Source organism: Diceros bicornis, chromosome 3, assembly GCF_020826845.1.
Source record: "Diceros bicornis minor isolate mBicDic1 chromosome 3, mDicBic1.mat.cur, whole genome shotgun sequence".
Lineage (NCBI taxonomy): Eukaryota > Metazoa > Chordata > Mammalia > Perissodactyla > Rhinocerotidae > Diceros > Diceros bicornis.
In genome coordinates this window covers 50279227-50302261 of record NC_080742.1, presented here as the reverse complement: position 1 = coordinate 50302261, position 23035 = coordinate 50279227, and the positions used below count along the sequence as shown (strand labels likewise).

At 38.9% G+C, this 23035-nt stretch overlaps 1 protein-coding gene across 1 annotated transcript in view; it reads left to right on the top strand.

The window, feature by feature from the left end:
* SPMIP4 (sperm microtubule inner protein 4) overlaps window positions 1-23035 on the top strand; it is a 43426-nt gene that overhangs the window by 6428 nt on the left and 13963 nt on the right. The window contains exons 3-6 of the mRNA XM_058527342.1: window positions 4575-4751; window positions 13113-13184; window positions 15462-15491; window positions 19914-20095. Coding sequence (XP_058383325.1) covers window positions 4575-4751; window positions 13113-13184; window positions 15462-15491; window positions 19914-20095 — 461 coding nt within the window. The remainder of the gene's footprint in view (window positions 1-4574; window positions 4752-13112; window positions 13185-15461; window positions 15492-19913; window positions 20096-23035) is intronic.

Sequence of the window (23035 nt, the reverse complement as noted above, 5' to 3'; positions counted from 1 at the left end):
CTCCTCTCCCATGTGTCTAACTGGCCCCCCAGTGCTCAGACAGCATATTCCAAAGGGCCTATAAGGCCCCGCAGCATATTGTTCTAGTTTTCCTCTCTTGCTTCACCTCTCACCACAGCTCTTCTCTCCTGTGCCTCAAATTCCTGAATTCTATGTGAGCTTTACTGATTTGGCCCGAAATTCAATTCTATTTCCTCAGCCCTTAAGGTCTAGATAAATTCCACTCAAATCTTTATTCCATACCTTCTGGAAGTCTAAGGCCTTGCGTAAAATTTATCCAAATTCCCAGGATGGGGTAGGAGGTGGTCATTACTGACTTTGGGCTCCTGGTTCCACATAACGCTGCTTGTGTTCAACAACATTTTGACCCAGATGCGAAACTCAGTCATTCTTCAGTTTCCTCCAAAGACTTCACCCACACAGAGCGTTTGTGAGCCTGGTAAACTTCACTGATCAGTTAGGGGTCAAGAGGAAGAATCACATCACACCATATATCACATAACTTAAAGCTCCTATTAGCCATAACTTCCATATTCTCAAAAGTCCTTTAGCCCAGCTGTCAGCAGGGTTCTTTCACTGGCTTGTCACCTAGTGCAGTCCCCAGCCTCTTACCATCCTGCTGGCTTCTCTCTTCTTCCTCTCCCTTTACTCCCATTTCTTCTCTCTTCCTCTTGAAAGAGCAAAACCAAATCCCTCCCATTGCAGAGCAACTTATTCAATCTTAGGTTGCTTGATCTCTTACCAACAGGCATACTTGTAGAGTATCTGTCTCTACACCAAGTGGCCTAATAAAATATTTTATCAAACAAAGCAGATCCTTCCCTAAGAAGGATTCTGGAGCCAACGTTGTCAGGAATTTTCAATTCCATAACCTTTCTAACCTCTAGGCCTTTTTACATGTTATTCCCCCAGCCTAGAATATTTCCTCTCTTCCATTCAGATGTCGTACTCATCCTTTAGAAGTCATCTTAGACAGTGAGTACCCCAAGAATCCTTCCTCCAGAAAGGAATCCTGTCTTTCCTGTAAGGTGCAAGGTGCCTGGGGGTATTCTTCCTCTCCTGGACCACTTAAATCCAAAGTCAAGTCGTGGGCAAATGCCAATTTGGGCAGAAGACAGTGAGAAAGCTGGCTTACTTCTGACTCACCTTTAACATGAGAGGGTAGCCTTTTAGAGTCCCAGCTTATTGTGGAGATAATCTCTTTAGATTCCTTACCTGGCTGATTTCTGTACCCCTCACCCTGCAAAGTCCTTAAAACAAAAATGAAATTTGCCAGAATTGGCACAAGCCTAAGGGCAAAAGTAGCTTCTGTGCTTGTTTACCTCTCTGGATTCCTATTTTCCCTCTTACGGCGCCCCGCTATCTCTTTCTGTCTTGTTAACAACTAGTTGCTTTTAAGAAGATTTTTTTCTTTTTTTTCTTTTCAGCATTTTTTTGTTTTATTTTGTCTTCTCCAGGCAAATCAATGAGGTCAAATAGAAGTAGAATTAAACTTCTCCAAGAAAATTTAACCCAAAGTACAATTGGTTCCCTTTTTCAAGATTTCTGTGTCATTGTCTGCTCTCAAGGAAGACCTAGTCAATAAATAGTTGTTGAACATCATATATTTGCAAGACACTATGCTGTATCCTGGGGATTCTGTGATTAGTGTGGCAGAGTCCTTGTCTACAATGACTTGTTCTCTTTTTGCTGTGCTGTGGAAACCGTGATGGATTGACGTTCTTTGTTCTCTAGAACATTATACTGTTCATCTCTTGGTGATAGATGACTGGTTTATTATAAAAGGATATAGCTCAGGAACAGCCAGATGGAAGAGACGCATAGGGCAGGGTGTGTGGGAAGGGGCACGGAGCTTCCATGCTTTCTGAACGCACTACTCTCGCCGCATCTCCATGTGTTTACCAACCTAGAAGCTCCCTTTCCAGCATTTTTAGTTGTTTTCGGTGGGAAGGTTAGTCCAAATCATCTAGACTGCCATTACTGGAAACTGGTAGTCATTAAATCCTTCCTAATTAGGAATCAGATCTTTTGCCAGATATTAAGTGTTTTGTGAGACCTTCTCCCTAGCCTGCAGCTTTCATTCCTGTGTCACAGGCTACAGTCCAGGAAACAAATCCATCTCTTTAGCCTTGCTCTTTCACTCACGTATGCATTCATTCAACAGACATCCATTGAGTACTTCCTATAAACCATGGTTACAACAGTTAACAAGATACAGTCCCTGCCCCTTCACTCCCTTGTTAAGAAAGACTAGAAAAAGTCATCAGAACGACCAGTCTTCAAGATCAGACTAAGCCTTACCAGCCAATTTAGGAAACTTCCATGTCTCTGGCCTACTGAATGGTACAGTTGTAAGGAGTGGGACTATTGGAGACCTGATTTCTATGAAAGGTAACTGTTGAATAGAGCAATGCTTCTAAAACTTTAGCATGCATAACAATCATCTAGAGGGCTTGTTAAAACAGATTACTGGACCCCATAACCAGAAATTCTGATTCTTAAGTCTGAAGTGGAGCCTGAGAATTTGTATTTCTAACAAGCTTTTAGGAGATGATGATGATGCTGGTCCATGGTCCACACTTTGAGAACCACTATTAAAGGAGCTCTAGATAGAGACTAGAAGCAAGTGCTTCTGCTCCTTTACAGTACTCTCCATTTTTAAAAATCAAAAGATAATCTGTAGCCAAGACCATTCAATGGGTAAAGGATAGTCTTTTTCAACAAATGGTGCTGGGACAACTGGATACCCATATGCAAAAGAATGAAGTTGTACCCCTACCTCACACCACATATAAAAACTAACTGCACATGGAACAGAGACCTAAATGTAAGAGCTAAAACTATAAAAGCTCTTAGAAGAAAACATAGGGGTAAATCTTCATGATTTTGGATTTGGCAATGTATTCTTAGATAGGGCACTAAAAGCACAAGCAACAAAAGAAAAAAATAGATAAATTGGACTTCATCAAATTTTAAAACTTTTTTGCTTCAAAGGACGCTACCAGGAAAGTGAAAAGACAACATATAGAATAGGAGAAAATATTTGCAAATCATATATCTGATAAGGGATTTGTATCTAGAATATATAAAGAACTCTTATACCTCAGTAATAAAAAGTAATAAAAAAAATACCTCTTATACCCCAATTTGAAAATGACAAAGGATCTGAATAGACATTTCTCCAAAGAACATATACCAATGGTCAATAAACACATGAGAAGATGCTCAACATCATTAGTCATTAGGGAAATGCAAATCAAAACCACAAAGAGATACCACTTCACATGCACTAGGATGGCTATAATTAAAAAAAAGAAAGAAAAGTAAGTGTTGGCAGTGATGTGGAGAAATTTGATCCCTTGTACATTGCTGGTGGGAATGTAAATTGGTGCAGCCGCTGTGGAAAACAGTTTGACAATTCCTCAAAAAATTAAATGTAGAATTGCTATATAACCCAGCACTCCACTACTAGGTATATACCCAAAAGAACTGAAAACAGGTATTCAAACAAAAATTTGTACATGAATGTTTATAGCAGCACTATTCATAATAGCCAAAAAGTAGAAACAACCCAAATATCCATCAACTGATGAATGAATAAAGAAAATATGTATATCCATACAGTGGAATATTATTCAACCATAAAAAGGAATGAGCTTCTGATATGTGATACAGTCACAAAAGACCACATACATGATTTCATTTATGTGAAATGTCCAGAATAGGCAAATGTATAGAGCCAGAAAGTAGATTAGTAGCTGCTTAGGGCTGGGGTGGGGAGGAGAAAGTGGGGGGATGATGGCTAAAGGTACAAGGTGATGCGGTGATGAAAATGTTCTAAAATTATTGTGGTGATGGTTGTACATATTTGTGAATATACTAAAAACCATTTAATTGCACACTTTAAATGGATGAATTGTATGGCATGTGACTTATATCTCAATAAAGATGTTTAAAATAAAGATGTTTAAAATAAATAAGCACACAAACTACAACTGTAAAAAAAAAAAAGAGATAATCTGTAGGCCCTCAGGAATTTAACGTCATTCCTTCAGCAATCCGATGATGCCTAAATAACCAATATCTGTCATAATCTACCCAGCACTGAGAATTCTGTGTTCTGAAAATGTAATCTAAAAATAATTTTGAAGCTATATGAATTTTAGTTGTCTTAATCCACTCAAGCTACTGTAACAAAATACCACAGACTGTGTAGCTTATAAACAATAAACATTTATCTCTCACACTTCTGGAGGCTGGAAGTCTAAGATCACAGTGCCAGGCATGGTCACACTCTGGTGAGAGCCATCTTCCTGGTTCATAGTTGGCTCCTTCTCGCTGTGTCCTCACATGGTGGAAGGAGCTAGCAAGCTCTCTTGGGTCTCTTCTTCTATAAGAGCATTAGTCCCATTCATGAGGGCAAGGCCTTCATGACCTACTCACCTCCTAAATGCCCACCTTCTTATACCATCAAATTGGGCATTAGGATTTCAACATATGACTTTTGGGGGACACAGACATTCAGACCATAGCATTACATGCTGAAGCTATTTCAAGTCTCTGTTTTTTCACAGGTATCAGGAATTAAGGGAGTCACTCCAACAATGTAGGCTGCCATGGGGCGCTGAAAGGGAATATGGCGGGATAATACCCATTTCACTCCCTGAGGAACACAGGCCAAAATGTGAACCTCCTTGTGTCATGGGCAAAGGACATCAGCATTATGGATTTGGTGGAGAAACCTGGCCAAGGTAAATCAACTTTCTGCCCTTCACATAGAGGGCAATGAATTCTTTATTATTCATTTTTCTTTATTGTGAGTCCATTGTTAAATGTACCTCCAAACTTATTTCTTTTACTATTTATGAAAAGACACAGATGGAAAAACTAATTATATAATTTCTAATTGTGAAGTCAGTAAAAAATCTGTTTATAGATGTCTTTGCTATCCTTAGAGATGTTTAAGTTTTGTGATTGGAAATTTTGATTAATTTAATTCACTTGCTAATCACATTGTATCTAAAACTGAATGGGAATCTTCCTGAGAGAGATTCAATTAAAAATGTTTTTGCTTGAGCAAATAGCCAGCCTAATCTGTACAGATGTTCTTGATTTCTGGAACTTTTGATTTCTAATTTGTTCATCAATCTATAATTATTAGAATCTATTGGGCATTGTTTTCAAGTATTAAAATACTTCAGTTATCATTTATAAATCTTAAAGTCACTCTTTCGGCAACTTTATTCAAAACACAGGTTAAAACTGAAGAGAAAGCCAAAAAAATCTGAGCAGCAAATTAAATGTTACATTATCTACCAAAAATTATGAAATTTACTCAAAACAAAATCCATCAAACCTTCACACAGAGTCTACTTACTCCTGCTTTATCTAGCAATCCTGGTTACTTAGTTTACTAACAATCTAGCTAACTAGTTTTTTGTTCTAAAGCAGTTAAAAGAAAGAAGTTAGGAAAGACAAGCCGTGGCTAGCGGGGGGACGGTAACAACAGGGACATGTAGCAGCGATGACCTTATCAAAGTTCAGTAAAGCAATAAAAAGCAGACAAATGAAAAGTCCTGTCAGTCCAATTGGAAAGATGCAAACATCAACACATTTATAACATCTTTGTGAAGTGGCTATTGTTATCCTGGTTTTACAATAGACAGACACCCAAGAGATTCAGTACGTTCCCTCAGGTCAGACATTATGAAGTTGTGGAATAGGGATCTGAGACCAGGTTTACTTGACGCCAAAGCCCAAGTTCCTTTCATTCGTTCTTTCATTTACTCCAGCTCTTCATTTTTCTATTCAGTAATTTGAGTATAGAAAGCACTGTTCTAGAGACTAAGGGTATAGCTCTTTATGGAGTCTATAGCTATTGTCCCCAAAACTTGTACCTTAAAAAATGCCAATACTCTAAAAGACTAGAATTATACTCACAGAATTCCAGTGTGTAAAAAGAAAGCCAAGGACTGGTTTCTTAAGGGAAAGCCATCTTGAAATGGGAGGTTTGTGTTTGGTGCCTCATTGAATGCAGCCCTAGGACACTGAGAGAGGAGATTTGTTCCACTTAGAATGCCAGTCATCCCTGACTCACAAATGCAAGTTAATGTATTCTGTTCTCTTTATACCCTTTTTTTTTTAATTTTTATTTATTTATTTTTTCCCCCCAAAGCCCCAGCAGATAGTTGTAGGTCATAGCTGCACATCCTTCTAGTTGCTGTATGTGGGACGCAGCCTCAGCATGGCCGGAGAAGCACTGCGTCAGTGCGCGCCCGGGATCGAACCCGGGCCGCCAGCAGTGGAGCGCGTGCACTTAACCGCTAAGCCACGGGGCCAGCCCTCTTTATACCCTTTTATGTTAAATGTTATCATTTTGGAAAATTTATCTCTTGAAAATATATTTACAACAAAGTCCTACCTTCTGATACAATGCAAATCACTTGGCAAGTGCTCTGTGAAGTAAAGTTTTATCTTGTTTCCTAACGGAATAACTTCTATGACAATATTTTTCTTTTTCCCCAAAAAGAGCCTTTTACACAAAATAACACAATGTTTTCCAGCTTTCTGAAGGGTCAGTCCTCATCTGGTCCATATAAAAGCGTGTTCTCGGACCGGCCCCGTGGCTTAGCGGCTAAGTGTGCACACTCCGCTACTGGCGGCCCGGGTTCGGATCCCTAGCATGCACTGACGCACCACTTCTCCAGCCATGCTGAGGCCGCGTCCCACATACAGCAACTAGCAGGATGTGCAGCTATGACATACAACTATCTACTGGGGCTTTGGGGGTAAAAAAAAAAAAAAGGAGGAGAATTGGCAATAAATGTTAGCTTGGAGCGGGTCTTCCTCAGCAAAAAGAGGAGGATTAGCATGGATGTTAGCTCAGGGCTGATCTTCCTCACAAAAAAAAAAAAAAAAAGCGTGTTCTCACAACCCTGCCCCCTTCTCTGGAGGGGATTTTCAGTGGGGTGTCGTAGTGCCACACATTCACTCCACTCCTCCTGGAGAACAGGACCACTCCCCCGCTTCACCAACCCTCCAGTCACATGACGTGAAAATTAAAAGTAACTATTTCTTAGGAGAATGTCTAGGTGAGACATCCTACAGTATATCATCTGAGGTTAAGAAGTTAAAATAGCATAGTTTACTAAAGGAAATATAACTATATATATTTATATATGCATTTTCCAATGTGATGTCCATGTGGGACTTCACTGTTCCTTCTGACACTTCTTTGTGTGTGTGTGTGTGTGTGTGTGTGTGTGTGTGAGGAAGATTGGCCCTGAGCTACCATCTGCCAATCCTCCTCTTTTTGCTGAGGAAGACTGGCCCTGGGCTAACATCCATGCCCATCTTCCTCCACTCTATATGGGACGCCACCACAGTATGGCTTGACAAGCGGTGCGTCGGTGCGCACCCGGGATCCAAACCAGCGAACCCCGGGCCACCGCAGCAGAGTGCGCGCACTTAACCACTTGCACCACCCGACCAGCCCCTCTTCTGACACTTCTTGACATAACTATATCAAGTAAAACTCTTTTCAAGTAACTTTAACAGTATCTACTTAACCATAATGTACAAGTTTCCGAAATCCTGAGTAAAGTCAGTCATCACCCAATTCAGCATCCATTCACTAGAAGAATGAAGTCACAAAGTAATGAAAATTTATAGCTTTGTTTTCACTTCCATAAATGCTTCTTTTTATAAGTTTGGTGAAGTAGCATAATTTTTACTTTGGGAAAAAGGAAATGGATTCTTCCTCTAACGTACTGTCAAATGTTAAAAAGCTATTAAATAGACATATAGTGCTCTGTGAAGTAAAGAATACTTTGGAATTCCTGGTAACTAGTACTCTTTAATAATGATAGTAGTAGTAGTAGTAGTAGTAAAAATAATAATAATACTTGAAGGTTAATATGACCATATGAAGCAAAAATCACAGAATATACCTAAAAAATGAAACAAATACAAAATCTACTACCAGCTCCCAAAAAATAAAAGGAGAACAACCCAGCCCAGGGTTCACAGGTTCAGATCCCAGGCATGGACCTACATACCGCTCATCAAGCCATGCTGTGACAGCCTCCCATATATAAAATAGAGGAAGATGGATGCAGATGTTAGCTCATATCCAATCTCCTTCACCAAAAAAAAAAAAAAAGAACAACTTTATGCCATTAATTTTAATGTGCCAAGGAGAGAAAATTCTATGTAGTTTATTCCAGCTTCTAACTAAATGTTTCTCAAGAGGGTATTTGGGGTAGATATTTGTCCTACATATTGTAAGATATTTAGCATCTCTGGGCTGGCCCTATGGCTTAGCAGTTAAGTGTGCGCGCTCTGCTACTGGCGGCCCAGGTTCGGTTCCTGGGCGCACACCGACGCACTGCTTCTCCTGCCGTGCTGAGGCCACGTCCCACATACAGCAACTAGAATGGTGTGCAGCTATGACATACAACTATCTACTGGGGCTTTGGGGGAAAAATAAATAAATAAAAATTAAAAAAAAAAAAAAAGACTTAAAAAAAAAAAAAAGATATTTAGCATCTCTGGTCCTTTACCTATAAATACTAGTAGCATCCTGCTTTCATTGTGACAACCAAAATAAAACCACCCACTCTCCCTGGAAGTGTTGGAGGGACAGGGGGAAGCCACAATGTTGGTTGAGGGGCATTATACCTAACCCCATCCCTACATTCCAAATGCATATTGAGGCAAGGTAAGTCTACAAAATCCTGATTCTTCAGTTGAAGAGACGATTAAAAGATTGAGTAGGTAATCATATTAGAAAATAAAGAAAGCTTCAGGGCCGGCCCCATGGCTTAGCGGTTAAGTGTGCGCGCTCCGCTGCTGGCGGCCCGGGTTCAGAACCCCGGGCGCGCACCGACACACTGCTTCTCCGGCCATGCTGAGGCCGCGTCCCACATACAGCAACTAGAAGGATGTGCAGCTGTGACATACAACTATCTACTGGGGCTTTGGGGGAATAAATAAATAAATTTAAAAAAAAAAAAAAAGAAAGCTTCAAGTAGAAGCCCCTATTTTAAAACAGCAAGATCTCAAGAGACATGAAGTTCTGCAGAATGTGTGCTCTTCCAGAACCCTGTGTTGACTTGAGGGAATGAGCAGAAGCCCATGGAGATGAGTACTTCCCTAACTGTAAGGAGTAGGCCCTGCAGAGGACATTTAATAGGATCTTACACAGTGGTACCCAAGACGCCCAGGCTCTCTCTGACACCATCTCAGCACTCCTCTCTGCCACCTCTAGCCCATCAGGCTAAAGAAAATTGCAGAGAATAATATTTGGTTGTCAAGCCTGTCACACAGACAGAAAGGCAAACTCATTTCAGGTGACAGAATCAAAAAGAATTCACCCACACTACATCATCACAAATAGCTGAGTTTAGACAGAGCTGCCCAATTAAACACATGTAATATGAGAACAAGTGGCGAGGCACCTTTGTACACGGGGAAGAGAAGAGAAGAAATATGACATGTGAAAAAAACACATGAAACCAGGTGGGAAAACACATAGCCCAGGAAACAAAAGTAGATTCCCTATAAAAGGACTAAATAAGTATTTGAATCTAATAAAAGACAAGATAATTAGACAACAGAATATTATAAAAGAGGAAATCACGAGGCTAAGATAAAAAAGGAGAAAAACAACAACACAAAACCACTCTTACAAATCTAGTAAAAGAAGAAGTAGCAAGAATTAGAATAGGGCCAGCCCCAGTGGCCTAGTGGTTAAGTTCGGCACATTCCGCTTCAGTGGCCCAGGTTTGGTTCCCGGGCACGGACCTAAACAGTGGTCTGTCAGTGACCATGCTATGGCGGCAGCTCACATACAAAAAGAGGAAGATTGGCAAGGGATGTTAGCTCAGGGTGAATCTTCCTCAGCAAAAAAAAAAAAAAAAAACAGAATAGATGTGACTGAAAATTGACATAATGATATAAAGACAATAAATCCCAGAGAAGGCAGAGGGAAAAGGTAAGGATATTAAAGCAATTAAAAAGAGAAAATTATAGCTATGAAGAACAAACATAATTGTTTATCTTAAGGAAAACTGATGTCCCAAATGTAGAGAATCTAACAAGTAGAATCAAAAAAGACACTCAGAGATACACAAGAAAATTCCCATGAAATACAGGAAGAATTGAATCTGAGCATCAGAAGGACATACCACAGAATGGGAAAAACTGGAGGAGAACTATTGACATTGAGATATAACCTGGTGACATTATTGAATTCATAAAGAAAGAGTTCTTGAGACATTCAAGCAGGAAAAGCAAGACACCGACAAGGAGGAAAAATGAGGCCGGCCTCAAGCCTCCACAGCAGTGTTCAAGGACAGAAGACATATCTTCAAAGTTTTGAGGAGAAGAAATCATCACCCAAAGAGATTGCTGCACAATTGTCAATCAAACATAAAGGCTACGGCAGGCATCTCATGCATGAGAGAATTTAGCGTATATAGCACCCAATGAGTCCTTCTAAAATAAATACCTTGAAAATGAAATTTAACAAACAAATAATGAATCAAAATAACTCAACAGAAGCTGTGGTAAAAGGTCTGATTCAACTATGAAATGGCTGAGCATTAACTGGTGAGCACTGAAGCCATTTGTTATGAGAGGTTCCGGGGATTCGATCGGAGACGTAAAAGAAACATTCCACTCCAAACAAATGGACTGAAGGTACATTTTGTTATATAGAGGATAGTAAAGGTGATAGTCTGCAAACAGATCCGATAGGTCAAATAATAAGAGGGAAAAACACCAGCTCGATCGGAAAGGGAAACACCAGATCGGCTGAGATAGCAGCAGATTCAAATAGGTCATATAATAAGAGAGAAAAAACATCAGATCAATCGGAAAGGGAAACACCAGATGGACTGAAGGGAAATGACACAAATCAACTGGAAAGAGAAACACCAGGTTCACCGAAAAGAGAACATATCAGATAGGTTACTCACAACATCCACACCCCACTGCCAGGAGAGTCTCGTCAATTGACACGGCTGGGCGGGAATCACACGTCCTGGGCAAGGCGTCCCTTCCACAGGTGGAACTCTCACCAGGGCCTCGATTTCCAGCAGTTTATATAAGCAGTTACAGAGTTTACAGAGCAAGCATCCAGTGTTCCCATGCACAAATGGTTATCAGTGGCATACATGCACTGAGCCCCCTGGCTATCGTCCCAGCCCGTCAGTTGTGTACGTGCATTGTTTACCCTGGTTATCGTGCCAGCCTGGCACAGATGGTCAGTCTGTCCCAGGCTGTGGCGCCCAAAAGGCCTTGAAATTTTTACACATTGCAACTATCTTCATGGGAGAAGGGCCAGTTCCCACCACGCAGAAAGCAGCTTTTATATTTCTTTTTGTGCTGGTGGCTGTAGGTCAATGGAGCAGCCAGACATGGCTGTACTCATGTCAAGACACCATTCACGTGATTGGGAAAGTTATTATTGTAGAACCAGGTAAATGTTATAAATCCTGGCAAAGTGCAGATTATATGAACAGCCAAAATGGACAGAGCAGGGAGAGGAAACGGAAGCAAGTGAAATAGTGCTTATCATCTTATCTTTCATTCCTGAGAGTCAATATTATCTAAAAAATAATAATGACTCCAACATCCTAAATGTCTCAAAAACTTCTTGATTTTACACAGATCTTTTAGAAATTTGTGTCTGTATAGTGAAAAGATATTTATCAATAGTTCAGGAATTCCTTCAGTTCTACTTTTTCATCTGTTAAATGCTAATAAATTTTTAAAATTTTAATTTTCTTTTAGAAATTGTATGAACTTTGATCCTTTTCATGAAACTTTAGTTCTCGCTAGAGCTGTCCGTCTCTCCATTCTTACTTCCTCACATCTATTTTTTAGAGAGAGAGATCTAGAATCATGTTTTACATGGTGGTATTTGTGTATGCTTTTTTGTAATTACTTAAACTTCTAGGATGAGGATATGCCATTTCCATAAGAATAAGAAAAACAATCTCTTTTGAACAACAGCATTAATCAAGTACTTCTGTATCCACACATTGTGCTAAGTGCTTTATAGACATTATCTCATTTAAATTACATTTGCTTTTTTTTGGTAGTATCTAAAAGTATCCATTTCCCCATACTCTTGCCCAACTGTACTATATTATCAAACTGTATAATTTTTGCCCATCCAATGAGGATAAAGGTTATCTTGGTTATCAAGATGCATTTCTCTGGTTAGACTGAGTACTTTTTTCTTATGTTTATGTGTTCTTATGTATGGCCATTTACATTTCCTTTTCTGTTCTTATTCTTTGCCCATTTTTATTGTTTGTCTTTTAGCTATAGGTTCTTATTACTTTATGTTCTGGATATTAATCCTTTATGTCTCTCTATTGCAAATATTTCTTCCAATCTTTTTTTTTTTTTTTTTTTGTGAGGAGATCAGCCCTGTGCTAACATCTGCCAATCCTCTTTTTTTTTTTTTTTTTTGCGGAGGAAGACTGGCTCTGGGCTAACATCTGTGCCCATCTTCCTCTACTTTATATGGGACACTGCCACAGCATGGCCTGACAAGCAGTGCGTCGGTGCGCGCCCAGATCTGAACCGGCGAACCCCAGGCAGCCGCAGCAGAGCACGTGCACTTAACCACTTGCGCCAGTAGGCCAGCCCCTCTCCACTCTTTTTTTTTTATTTGAGCTTGTTTATGCTGTCCTGTCTTCAAAAATTTTTCATTTGATGTTATCAAATTTCCTTTTGGTTGTTGACTTTTAAAAAAAAATCTTATTTAAAATGTTTTCCCTACCACCAAGCAAGAGATATAGTCTTGTATATTTTCTTTTAATATTTTATACATTTTCCCAATTCTTTAGATTTTTAATCTATCTGAAATTATCTTTGTGAACAGTGTGAAATAGAGATCTATTTTTTCCAAATGGCTAGTGAATTTTTCCTGCATTGTTTATTGAAAAGTAAATCCCTTTCCACTGATTTAAAATGCCACCTTTTATATACTGAATTTCCATATATACATGGTTGTATTCGTCTATTTGTCTTTTACTATCTCACCATTACACTGTGTTAAATTGAGAAGTTCAATTTAATCTTTTCTTTCTTTTCAGAAAGCTTCCTATTGAACAATTCTATTATTTGACGCAGAACAAAAAAAGTGACATCTATGGAAATGATTCTTTGTAAGTTTGCAGTTTCTTTTCCTTATATGAGATCAAATAACATTTTTAAGTGGAAATGAGTTATATGAAATTAAAAAGCCCCAAAATGGGCACTTTTAGAAAAACAAAAGGATTCCTTTTTTTTTTTCAGTAGAGATCATTAATAATAGAAACCAAGATCAAACAACACCAAAAAAAAAAACAATAAACCAAAAACACACTAATAATTTGTGGCATTTAAACAAGTGGATAAAAAGAGGAAATATGGAATAGTAATGTTTAAAGGGATTCATACAGGTCATCTTGGTCCATTTCCCTGCCTTTAACCTAGTTACTCAATCTAACAAGAATCTATTTCGTTTCTTACGAGGCTCCTAGGAAATGCCCTAGCGCCCTCAACAAAATGTTTAATCAGAATTTTATGAAGAGAGAGGTTCATTATGACAATCTACAAATAAGTCTTAATAAAATTACTCCCTAAGTCTCTTTTAATAAAATTACTCCTTAAGTCTCTTTTGGTTAAGGAATACTTGTTAATTTATCCTTTGCTTAGAGGAATTATTTTCCAGTATATTAAATTATTTTTTGCTCTTTGAAATAGTTTTGTGTATATATTACAAAAGCATACTTTTTAATTTTCAAATAAAAATAAAACACTGACGGCATTGAAGTAACAATGAAAATATCATTTCATCTATTAGAATTTTGTTTTTTCATAGGTGAGATGTTACTATAGAGTTAAGCCACAAGAGGGAGCCAAAAAGACATGAAATTTATGGTTGCAAAGCCCTATTTGTCCCTTTGGAGTTAGTAAACTTGGGAAAGTAGACATAGAGAGTGACAGTAAAATAATGGACTGGCTCAGGTCACGGAATTGGTGTCTCTGAGCATTTTTTATTTTCATTTTATCCTTTCAAACTTTGAATTTTTTTAAAAACTTTCCTTTTTTTTTAATTTTTTTCCATTTTGAATCAAATCAATTTTAGGCATATAGTTGTTAATATTATAGCAAAATTCATCACATGAGAAAAACTTTAGATGCTGATTTAATATTTCATGTATAATAGCCAATCTAGTAACTCTGTATTCCTTGAATTATTATATTCATTGCCCCCTATTCCCTAGCTCGACCAGAAATATAACTGGAAGACAAGACGTGCTTTCTTTTAGTTCCAAGCCTACAAACACCGAGTTCAAACAAAGAAAGATGTAACCCTTTTATGGTTCATGTGAATTCTGTGTTAATAATACATTATAAACTAATAAAATTATATACCATTTTGTAAATAGAGAAACATTAAAAAATTAAAGAGTATACTCAATTTTATTGATCTTTACTATCAACTGATAATGTTCTATTCATTTTTCATGCCTGAAATATTTCAGAAATATTTGCAAAGGCTGAAACTAATTGTTGAAATCCAGTGAAAGAGGATGACAATCCTTATCTAGTGTGGACTTTGTTCCTGGGCTATAGTATTATTTCTTGGCATGCAGGGCTCAGAGTGGTTAGTAAATACATAACCCTTGAATGAACTGACTCAGAAGCAGCATGCCTCCAGGAACTTGTTCAGTTTTCTTCTAACCTCTCTGTTGACTGGGCAACATTTACTGTCACGAGAGATGAGCAATCCTGGACAAAGGGACAAAGCACACACAATGCATATATATCTTCAACAAGGCCACACTCAGGTCACTTTAGGTCATGTAGTTGTACCACATGCATGGTGTCAGCCTGCCTCAGAGCACTCTGGCTACTGCCTAACTATCAGGGTTAAATGTTAGCAAGAATCAGAGCTCTATTATCGTTAGAAGTAGTCAGTCCTGGGCCAGCCCCGTGGCTTAGTGGTTAATTAAGTTCAGCACGCTGCACTTCAGCGGCCCATGTTCAGTTCCCAGGCACAGACCTACACCACTTGTCGGCCATGCTGTGGTGGTGACCCACATACAAAATAGAGGAAGATTGGCACAGATGTTAGCTCAGGAAAAAAAAAAAAAAAGTAATCAGTCCTGTACCTGCATTGCAAATAAGAAACGCAAAATGGGTGGGGAGTAGGACTGAAGTTAGAATAAGCAGAATGGAAAAAATTGATCAATAGACAACTGAGATATGATGATCTCATATCTCTCTATCTGTCAATATTCAGTGTTCCAGAAAGTCAATCGAGAATATTATCTTGAAGACACTGTAGTTTGAAAATGGGATGTATCTTTTTTCTTAAGCAAGTTTCTAATAGGAATGTAAGCTTTAAAAAGTCCTTAATATAAATTAATATTTGTTTCCTCTTTTTATTCCAGGATGCCCAAACCACCTAATTCAACAGTAGGGTAGGTATACAACTTATATTTTCCTTCCCTGTTACAATCAAGGAACAAATACTGGCATTCCATATGTTTTAGTGTGAGGACAAATGAGACTTTTCATGAAAGATTTTTTTTAACAAGGGGGAGGAGAGGCTGGTACAAGTCCAAGATAACAGTACTACTAACTTTCTCCAATTATATCCCCTGCTAATCTTTTTTTAAATAAACTTTTTCATTTAGTACAGTTTTAGATTTACAGAATTATTGGAAAAATAGTACAGAGAGTTCCCATATACCTCATACCCAGTTTCCCCTATTATTAACATCTTACATTAGTGTGGTACTTTTGTCACAGTTAAGGACCCAGCATTGATGTATTACTAGTAACTAAAGTCCATACTTTATTTAGATTTCCTCATTTTTTCCCTAATGTCCTTTTTCTGTTCCAGGATCCCACATTATATTTAGTGGTCCTGTCTCCTTGGGTTCCTTTTAGTCGTGACAGTTTCTCCGAGTTTCCTTTTTTTTTTTTTAATGACCTGGACAGTTTTGAGGATTACTGGTCAGATATTTTGTGGAATGTCCCCCAGTCGGGATTTGTCTGGTGTTTTTCTCTTGATTAGACTGGGGTTATGGGTTTTGGGGAGGAAGACCACAGAGGTGAATGCCATTCTCATCACATCCTATCAAGAGTCCATGCTGTCAGCGTAACTCACACTGTTGACGTTAACCTTGATAACCTAGCTGAGGTCGTGTTTCTCGGGTGCCCCCACTGTACAGTTCATCTTTTTCTCCCCTTTCGATCCTGTACTCTTCAGGAGAAAGTCACTGTGTGCAGCCCACACTTAACGCAGTCTGGAATTATGCTCCACCTCCTTGAGGACAGAGTACCTACATAAGTTATTTGGCATTCTTCGGCTTGGGAGATTTGTCTGTGCTCCTGCATTTGTTTATTTATTCAGTCACTTTTTTATATGATGAGGGACTCATGGACATTTATTTCGTACTTTGGTACTATAGTAGTAATCCTGTACTGTTTCATTTATTTTGTTATGCAGATTGGCCATTGGGAGCTCTTGCAATTGGCTCCTATATCCATACCCCTATCAATGTGGGGTTTGTGTGTATGTGTGTGTGGTTCTGTTTTTATTTTGTTTTGTTTTGAGTACTTCATCACTTATCATTGTGGGGTTTTTTGGTTTTTATTTTAGTACTTCCTTCCTTTCTGGTGCTACCAGATGCTCCAGGATCATTTTGTGTATTTCCTGCCCCACTCCTAGAATCAGCTGCTTCTCCACAGAGCCCAGTTCCTTCTATTGGAGAATGGTATTAGAAACCAAGATCTGAGCACTAGATGTGCTTGGTGCTAGTGGAGTCCCTATTAATCTTCACTGAAAATATTAAGCTGACATTTAAAAACTGTGTTTCATTTAAAGCAAAGATCTGCTCAAAAGGCTGTTAAAATTAAAGTCTAGGTTGTTTTGGGTTTTGTTTTTTAAAAAAATATGCAAAAACCTTTGTTAAAAGTAAAGCCCTTTTTGTTGGGTTCTTTTTCTCAGATCTCTTTTCTGCTTGTAGCCTAATAAGTTCCAACGTCTCTTCCTCTGACCTGAACTCCTCAAATATCCCCCGCAAGAGCTGTGTAACATCTTGATAAACGTCTTGGTGAATCTTGCTCGACAGGGCAGATTGAGTCCAGAGATATCCCATGCTGTTTGGAGCAACCAAACTCCTTTATTTAAATGTGTATGTGGTTGAGTGAGTGTGTGATGTTCTCCCTTTTCCTTATTATTTCTTCTCTTTTTAGGGACTCAAGACACAAAATGGAAAGCAATCTTTATAAATCATTTAATATAACAGGAACATAATCATTTTCTACATAGTCTTCATTTGAAGGAATAAATATACATTCTGATCATTTAATTTTTTTTTTTTTTGTGAGGAAGATCAGCCCTGAGCTAACATCCATGCTAATCCTCCTCTTTTTGCTGAGGAAGACCGGCTCTGAGCTAACATCTATGCCAATCCTCTTCCTTTTTTCCCCCCCCCAAAGCCCCAGTAGATGGCTGTATGTCACAGTTGCACATCCTTCTAGCTGCTGTATGTGGGACGCAGCCTCAGCATGGCCAGAGAAGCGGTGCATTGGTGCGCGCCCAGGATCCGAACCCGGGCCACCAGTAGCGGAGCGCGCGCACTTAACCGCCAAGCCACAGGGCCAGCCTTCTGATCATTTAATACAGTTGTACTCAAAACTCAAATGGGATACAAATTGAAAAATTAGTTGAAGGTATAATTTTGAATTTTTTTTAACAAATAAAAATAACCTTTGCAATATACACAAGGTATTGAATGAAATCTCATAATAAACATAAACTCAAGATACATGGAGTCTGTAGCTTTCAGGTCTTAGAGTAAAATATGTTTTCCTAAATCCTTACTAGATATACCTTAACACTATTTGCTAGGAAATACACATTTCTAGAATCTGAGGGGGAAAAAATTTCAGAAACTATGTGGCAAAACCAACCAAAAATACTTGGGATTGAAAAATATCATATGATGGAAAAGCAATGAAATATTTTAAATGTTTCTTATAGAAATTATTCTCATTATTTCAGAGTCATACCATCCACAGTGACTTGCAGAAGCTACTATGTAAATTCTGCTGATACCTAGGTAGAAAATAGTGAAAGGAAAAATTCTGTAATAAGACTCTATCACTAGGGGGCCAGCCCGGTGGCATAGTGGTTAGGCTCGCGTGTTCCACTTCAGTGACCTGGAGTTCACAGGTTCGAATCCCAGGTGCAGACTGACACACCGATGGTCAAACGATCCTGTGGCGGCATCTGACACACACAGTAGAGGAAGAGGGGCACAGATGTTAGCTCTGAGCCAATCCTCCTCCGCAAAAAGAGGAAGATTGGTGACAGAAGTTAGCTCAAGGCCAATCTTCCTCACCCCCAAAAAAAAAAAAAGACTATCACTGCCATTCATGGCATAACCTATACATTTATTTTGACCTGGTAAATATAGACATTAAACAGCTTTCCCACAGCTTCTGTGGGTTATAATTAGCATTATAAATGCAGTTAATCTTTTAAACTCTTTCTTAGCTATTCTCTTCTAAGAACCCAGAGCATCCATACTCCTGGCACACGTTTACTTCTCACTGCTTGCATGTGCTCTATTGGAGGTCTGAGTTCTCACTGGTTATATTTTCTGGAAAAAACAGAAATTGACTGTCTCACAGTACTGGAGGCTAGAAGTCCCAGATCAAGGTTTCAGCAGAGTTGGTTCCTTCTGAGAGCTCTGAGAGAATCTGTTTCATGCCTCTCTCCTGACTCCTGCGGTTTGCTGGCATCTTTGGTGTTCCTTAGCTTTACGTGCATCACCTGGATCTGCCTTCTCCTTCACATGGCCTTCTCCCTGTGTGCATGTCTGTGTCCAAATTTCCCTTTTTCATAAGGACACTGGTCATACTGGATTAAGAGCTCACTCTACTCCAGTATGAGCTCATCTTAAATAATTACATCTGCAATGACCCTGTTTCCAAATAGGGTCACACTCTGAGGTACTGGGAGTTAGAACTTCAACATACAAATTTTGGGGGGACACAGTTCAAGTACTAACACTGGTCTTACTTTTTTTTTACTTTATTTCCTAATTATATATAACATTTCTCTATTCCATGGGCTTCGTAACCTCGATTTTCTTCTAATTTAGACAGCTCTCAAACAGTTTTTTCTGAACCTCTGCTAGTTCTTTTTAAGAACTCTGCTAGTTCTTCAAATAATAGGAAAATTATATCCCTGTGGTCTTTTTAACTTGTTGGGTTTTTTTTTCCTTCAGTGTACTAGCTATTTTGGGGTTTTTGATTTCTCAACAGTACCGGGTACGTAAACAGGCAGAATATTTTGTTGATTGACTGCTTAAAGAAACAGATGGCCTGAGTTGAAAGTTTGATCCACGATGGTTAGAGATCACTTTGCATACTGAAGCTGAAAGCCTAAAACGATTCCATAAAATAAGCACTGGGATCCTCTTAAAACAAGAGGCAGGAACTAAAAGCAACTAGCAATTCTTCCCGTAGCATTCTAAAAACTACAAAATTCATCTGTCTTCTGCTTCATATTTTTATGTCAGTTATGAAAGTTATTCACTGATAAAGAATTCAGTATGATTTATTTTAAAAATTAAATTTATTTTTTATTTGTCTAAATTTATTTGTTTTTATTTGTATAAAATTTTTTAAATTTCTTATGTTTCATGGTATATATTCCACAAGAATGCTAACTCCATAAGTGTAGGGACTTTGGCTCACTGTCATATTCCCAGGGATTAGAACAGTACCTGCCACAAAGAAGGGTCCCAATAAATATTTGATGATTAATTCTTTTCAATTGCACTTCTTTTCTATAATGCTTTATTTGTGCAACTAAATCTCAGAGAAATCTGCTCCCCGTATCCGGTTGAACACCCCTACCACACACACATCTCCCGCGGTGCCGTGTTCCCGACCTTCACATCACCTAAGGATCTCTACACTGGCATTAAAGCCCGAAGCCAACAGCCATTTCCTCCCACCGTGCCAACGAAGCCTTATGATACAACGATTTTGAAGACAAGAGGTAATATGTGACTTGAAATCGAAACAGTATTAATTCTTCTTATATTTGGAGTTTATTCAATAATAAAATTAAAGTAGGGCAAAGGACTTGAGTCACAAAAGTGTGACCCAGCAGGTTAGGAAAGTTGTTCTCAACTGTGGCTGCACTTTAGAATCTGCTGGGACCTCACCCCAGACCAATTAAATTAGACTCTCTGCAGATGCTCTTAACTTTTCTTCCTTATAGAGAGCCTCCCATGGTAGAATCAGAAACCAAACTCTGTAGAATTGGTTGTTTTTTATTCTACTTGTATTTTCTATTTTTATTTCCTTCCTGCTCTCTCTTATGGTTTAGCTTTTAAAAATTCCATCCTAGGGCCGGCCCCGTGGCATAGCAGTTAAGTGCGTGCACTCCGCTTCTGCGGCCCGGGTTCAGATCCCGGGTGCGCACCAACGCACCACTTGTCAGGCCATGCTGTGGCGGCTTCCCACATGAAGTGGAGGAAGATGAGCACGGAAGTTAGCTCAGGGCCAGTCTTCCTCGGCAAAAAGAGGAGGATTGGCATGGATGTTAGCTCAGGGCTGATCTTACTCACAAAAAAAAAAAAATTTCCATCCTAGGGGCCGGCCCCATGGCACAGCGGTTAAGTGCGCACGCTCCACTGCTGGCAACCTGGGTTTAGATCCCAGGCGCGCACCAATGCACCACTTGTCAGGCCATGCTGTGGTGGCATCCCATATAAAGTGAAGGAAGATGGGCACGGATGTTAGCCCAGGGCCAGTCTTCCTCAGCAAAAAAAAAAAGAGAAGGATTGGCAGATGTTAGCTCAGAGCTGATCTTCCTCACAAAAAAAAAAAATTCCATCCTAGCTCAGGTGATCAGCACAAGGGACAATGTTTGGTTCAGAGTATCAGAGTCCAGACATGGGTGTAGCAGTTTGATGAAACTGAAAGATCGTTATTGAGGTAAGATTCAGAGAGTAACAAGAGCAGTGTGTTCAGTTCTTCTTAACACCCTGGAGCTTCTTCTCACTCACGCAAACCTTGAGGTCTTCCCAGATGTGTTCTGTTAGAGAGGACAGTGAACCCATACGTTAGTCATCAAGTTTCTCCCACACTAGACACCTCAAGACAGAAGACACCTATGGAGAAAGATTGAGGGTGACAGAGAGAAGGTAACTGAAGGTGACAGAAAAGGTACATGGTAGGCAGACATAAATATTTGTTGAATGAATTTAGGCTGTGAGGTAGGTAAAACCCAAGAACTGTCTATAATGCAGTTCCTCTGTGTATGAACATTTGGTCCCAAATGTAAGAACAGAATACTGCCATCATCAATATCAACCTCAATACCTTATTAGGAGACAGTAACATTTTGAGAGATATAGTGGAGTGCTTAAGAGCCTGGACTATGGAGTCAGATTGCATGGGTAGAATTCTAGCTCTGCCACTTACTCACCATAGACCATGAGAAAGTTTCTTAACTTCTCAGCCTCCACTTCCCAATCTGTGAAATGGGAATATTAGTACCTACTTCACAGATAACAGAGATGAGTGTTAGCAGTTCCTATTTTTATTACTCTGCTACCATATAAGGATTCCAGTATGTGTGCAGCATGCTGAACTTTTCCATTACCTCTCAAGTCCAGTCAGCATTGATAAAAGATAGTGAAAGCTGCATCAAACACGTATATATAGATACATACATATGTATACACTCAACACTACACAATACATACATATACATGTTCGCATACTTGTATATATTTGTATGTATGTATTGTGTAGTGTTGGGTGCTATGCCTAGTTATATTGGGGAAGTGTAGGGGGAGGAGGCTGTGCAAAAGAACTATAAGATGGGATAGCTAAACAATTGGAATTTTTATGATCTTATTAGGTAAATTGTCAAAGCAAATTTATTTATTTCAATTCCGAATTAGATAATCTCTGAAATTACATGAAGTGCATACAGTTGGCGAGAAATCACAGAAAATGTGTATTGAATTTATAAAAACACTTTTCAGTGCAGTGTAGATCAGGGACTGAGGAAATAAGTTCCCAGCTTGATTCTCTGCTCTTCCAGGCATCTCTCTGTCCGCAACCAGTCACTCAGTCTCAGGGGATTTTAAAAAGATGAGTATATTCTAACAACCCTTATAAAAGACCTTTCCAGAAACTAGTACTGCATTAGGTTTTCTCCTCTTCCACTTATTTTAACTCTTCTTTATTGGAAATAAGTAGCACATAGGTTAAGAATGCAGGCTCTAGAACCAGATTTCCTGAATTTGAATTATTCTACTTACTATCTGTGTGATCTTGGGCAAATTGCTTATTCTCTTTGTGCCTCAGTTTCCTCATTCATTAAAGTAGAAATAACAGTACATTCCTCACGGTAATGTTATGAAAAATTCATGTGATGATATATATAAAACACTTAGTACAGTCCTGGCACACAGTAAATGCTCAATAAATGCCAGCCTTTGTTCTTACTGTATATGGAGATGGGTGTTCAGAGCATTCTTTAACATGGAACTTAGCACAGGACAAGAGGAAGCCGTGCTGTGTTCGGTAAAGCTTATCAAACTACCACCTCTACCTAAGAAGCTGTATTCTTTAATACTACTCAGCCATAAAAAAAAGACAAAATCGTCCCATTTGCAACAACATGGATGGACCTGGAGGGTATTATGTTAAGCAAAATAAGCCAGAGAGAGAAACACTGCATGATTTCACTCATGTGGAAGATAAACTAACACAGGGACAGAGAGAACTGTTTGGTGGTTACCAGGGGCAAGGGGGTTGGGGAGTGGGCACAAGGGGTGAAGGGAGGCATTTATAAGGTGACTGACAAACAATAATGTACAACTAAAATTTTACAATGTTATAAACAAGTAAGACTATCAATTAAAAAAAGGAAACGTGTAGAGGCAAGAAAGGAAAAAGAGCTGTATTCTTTAAAATG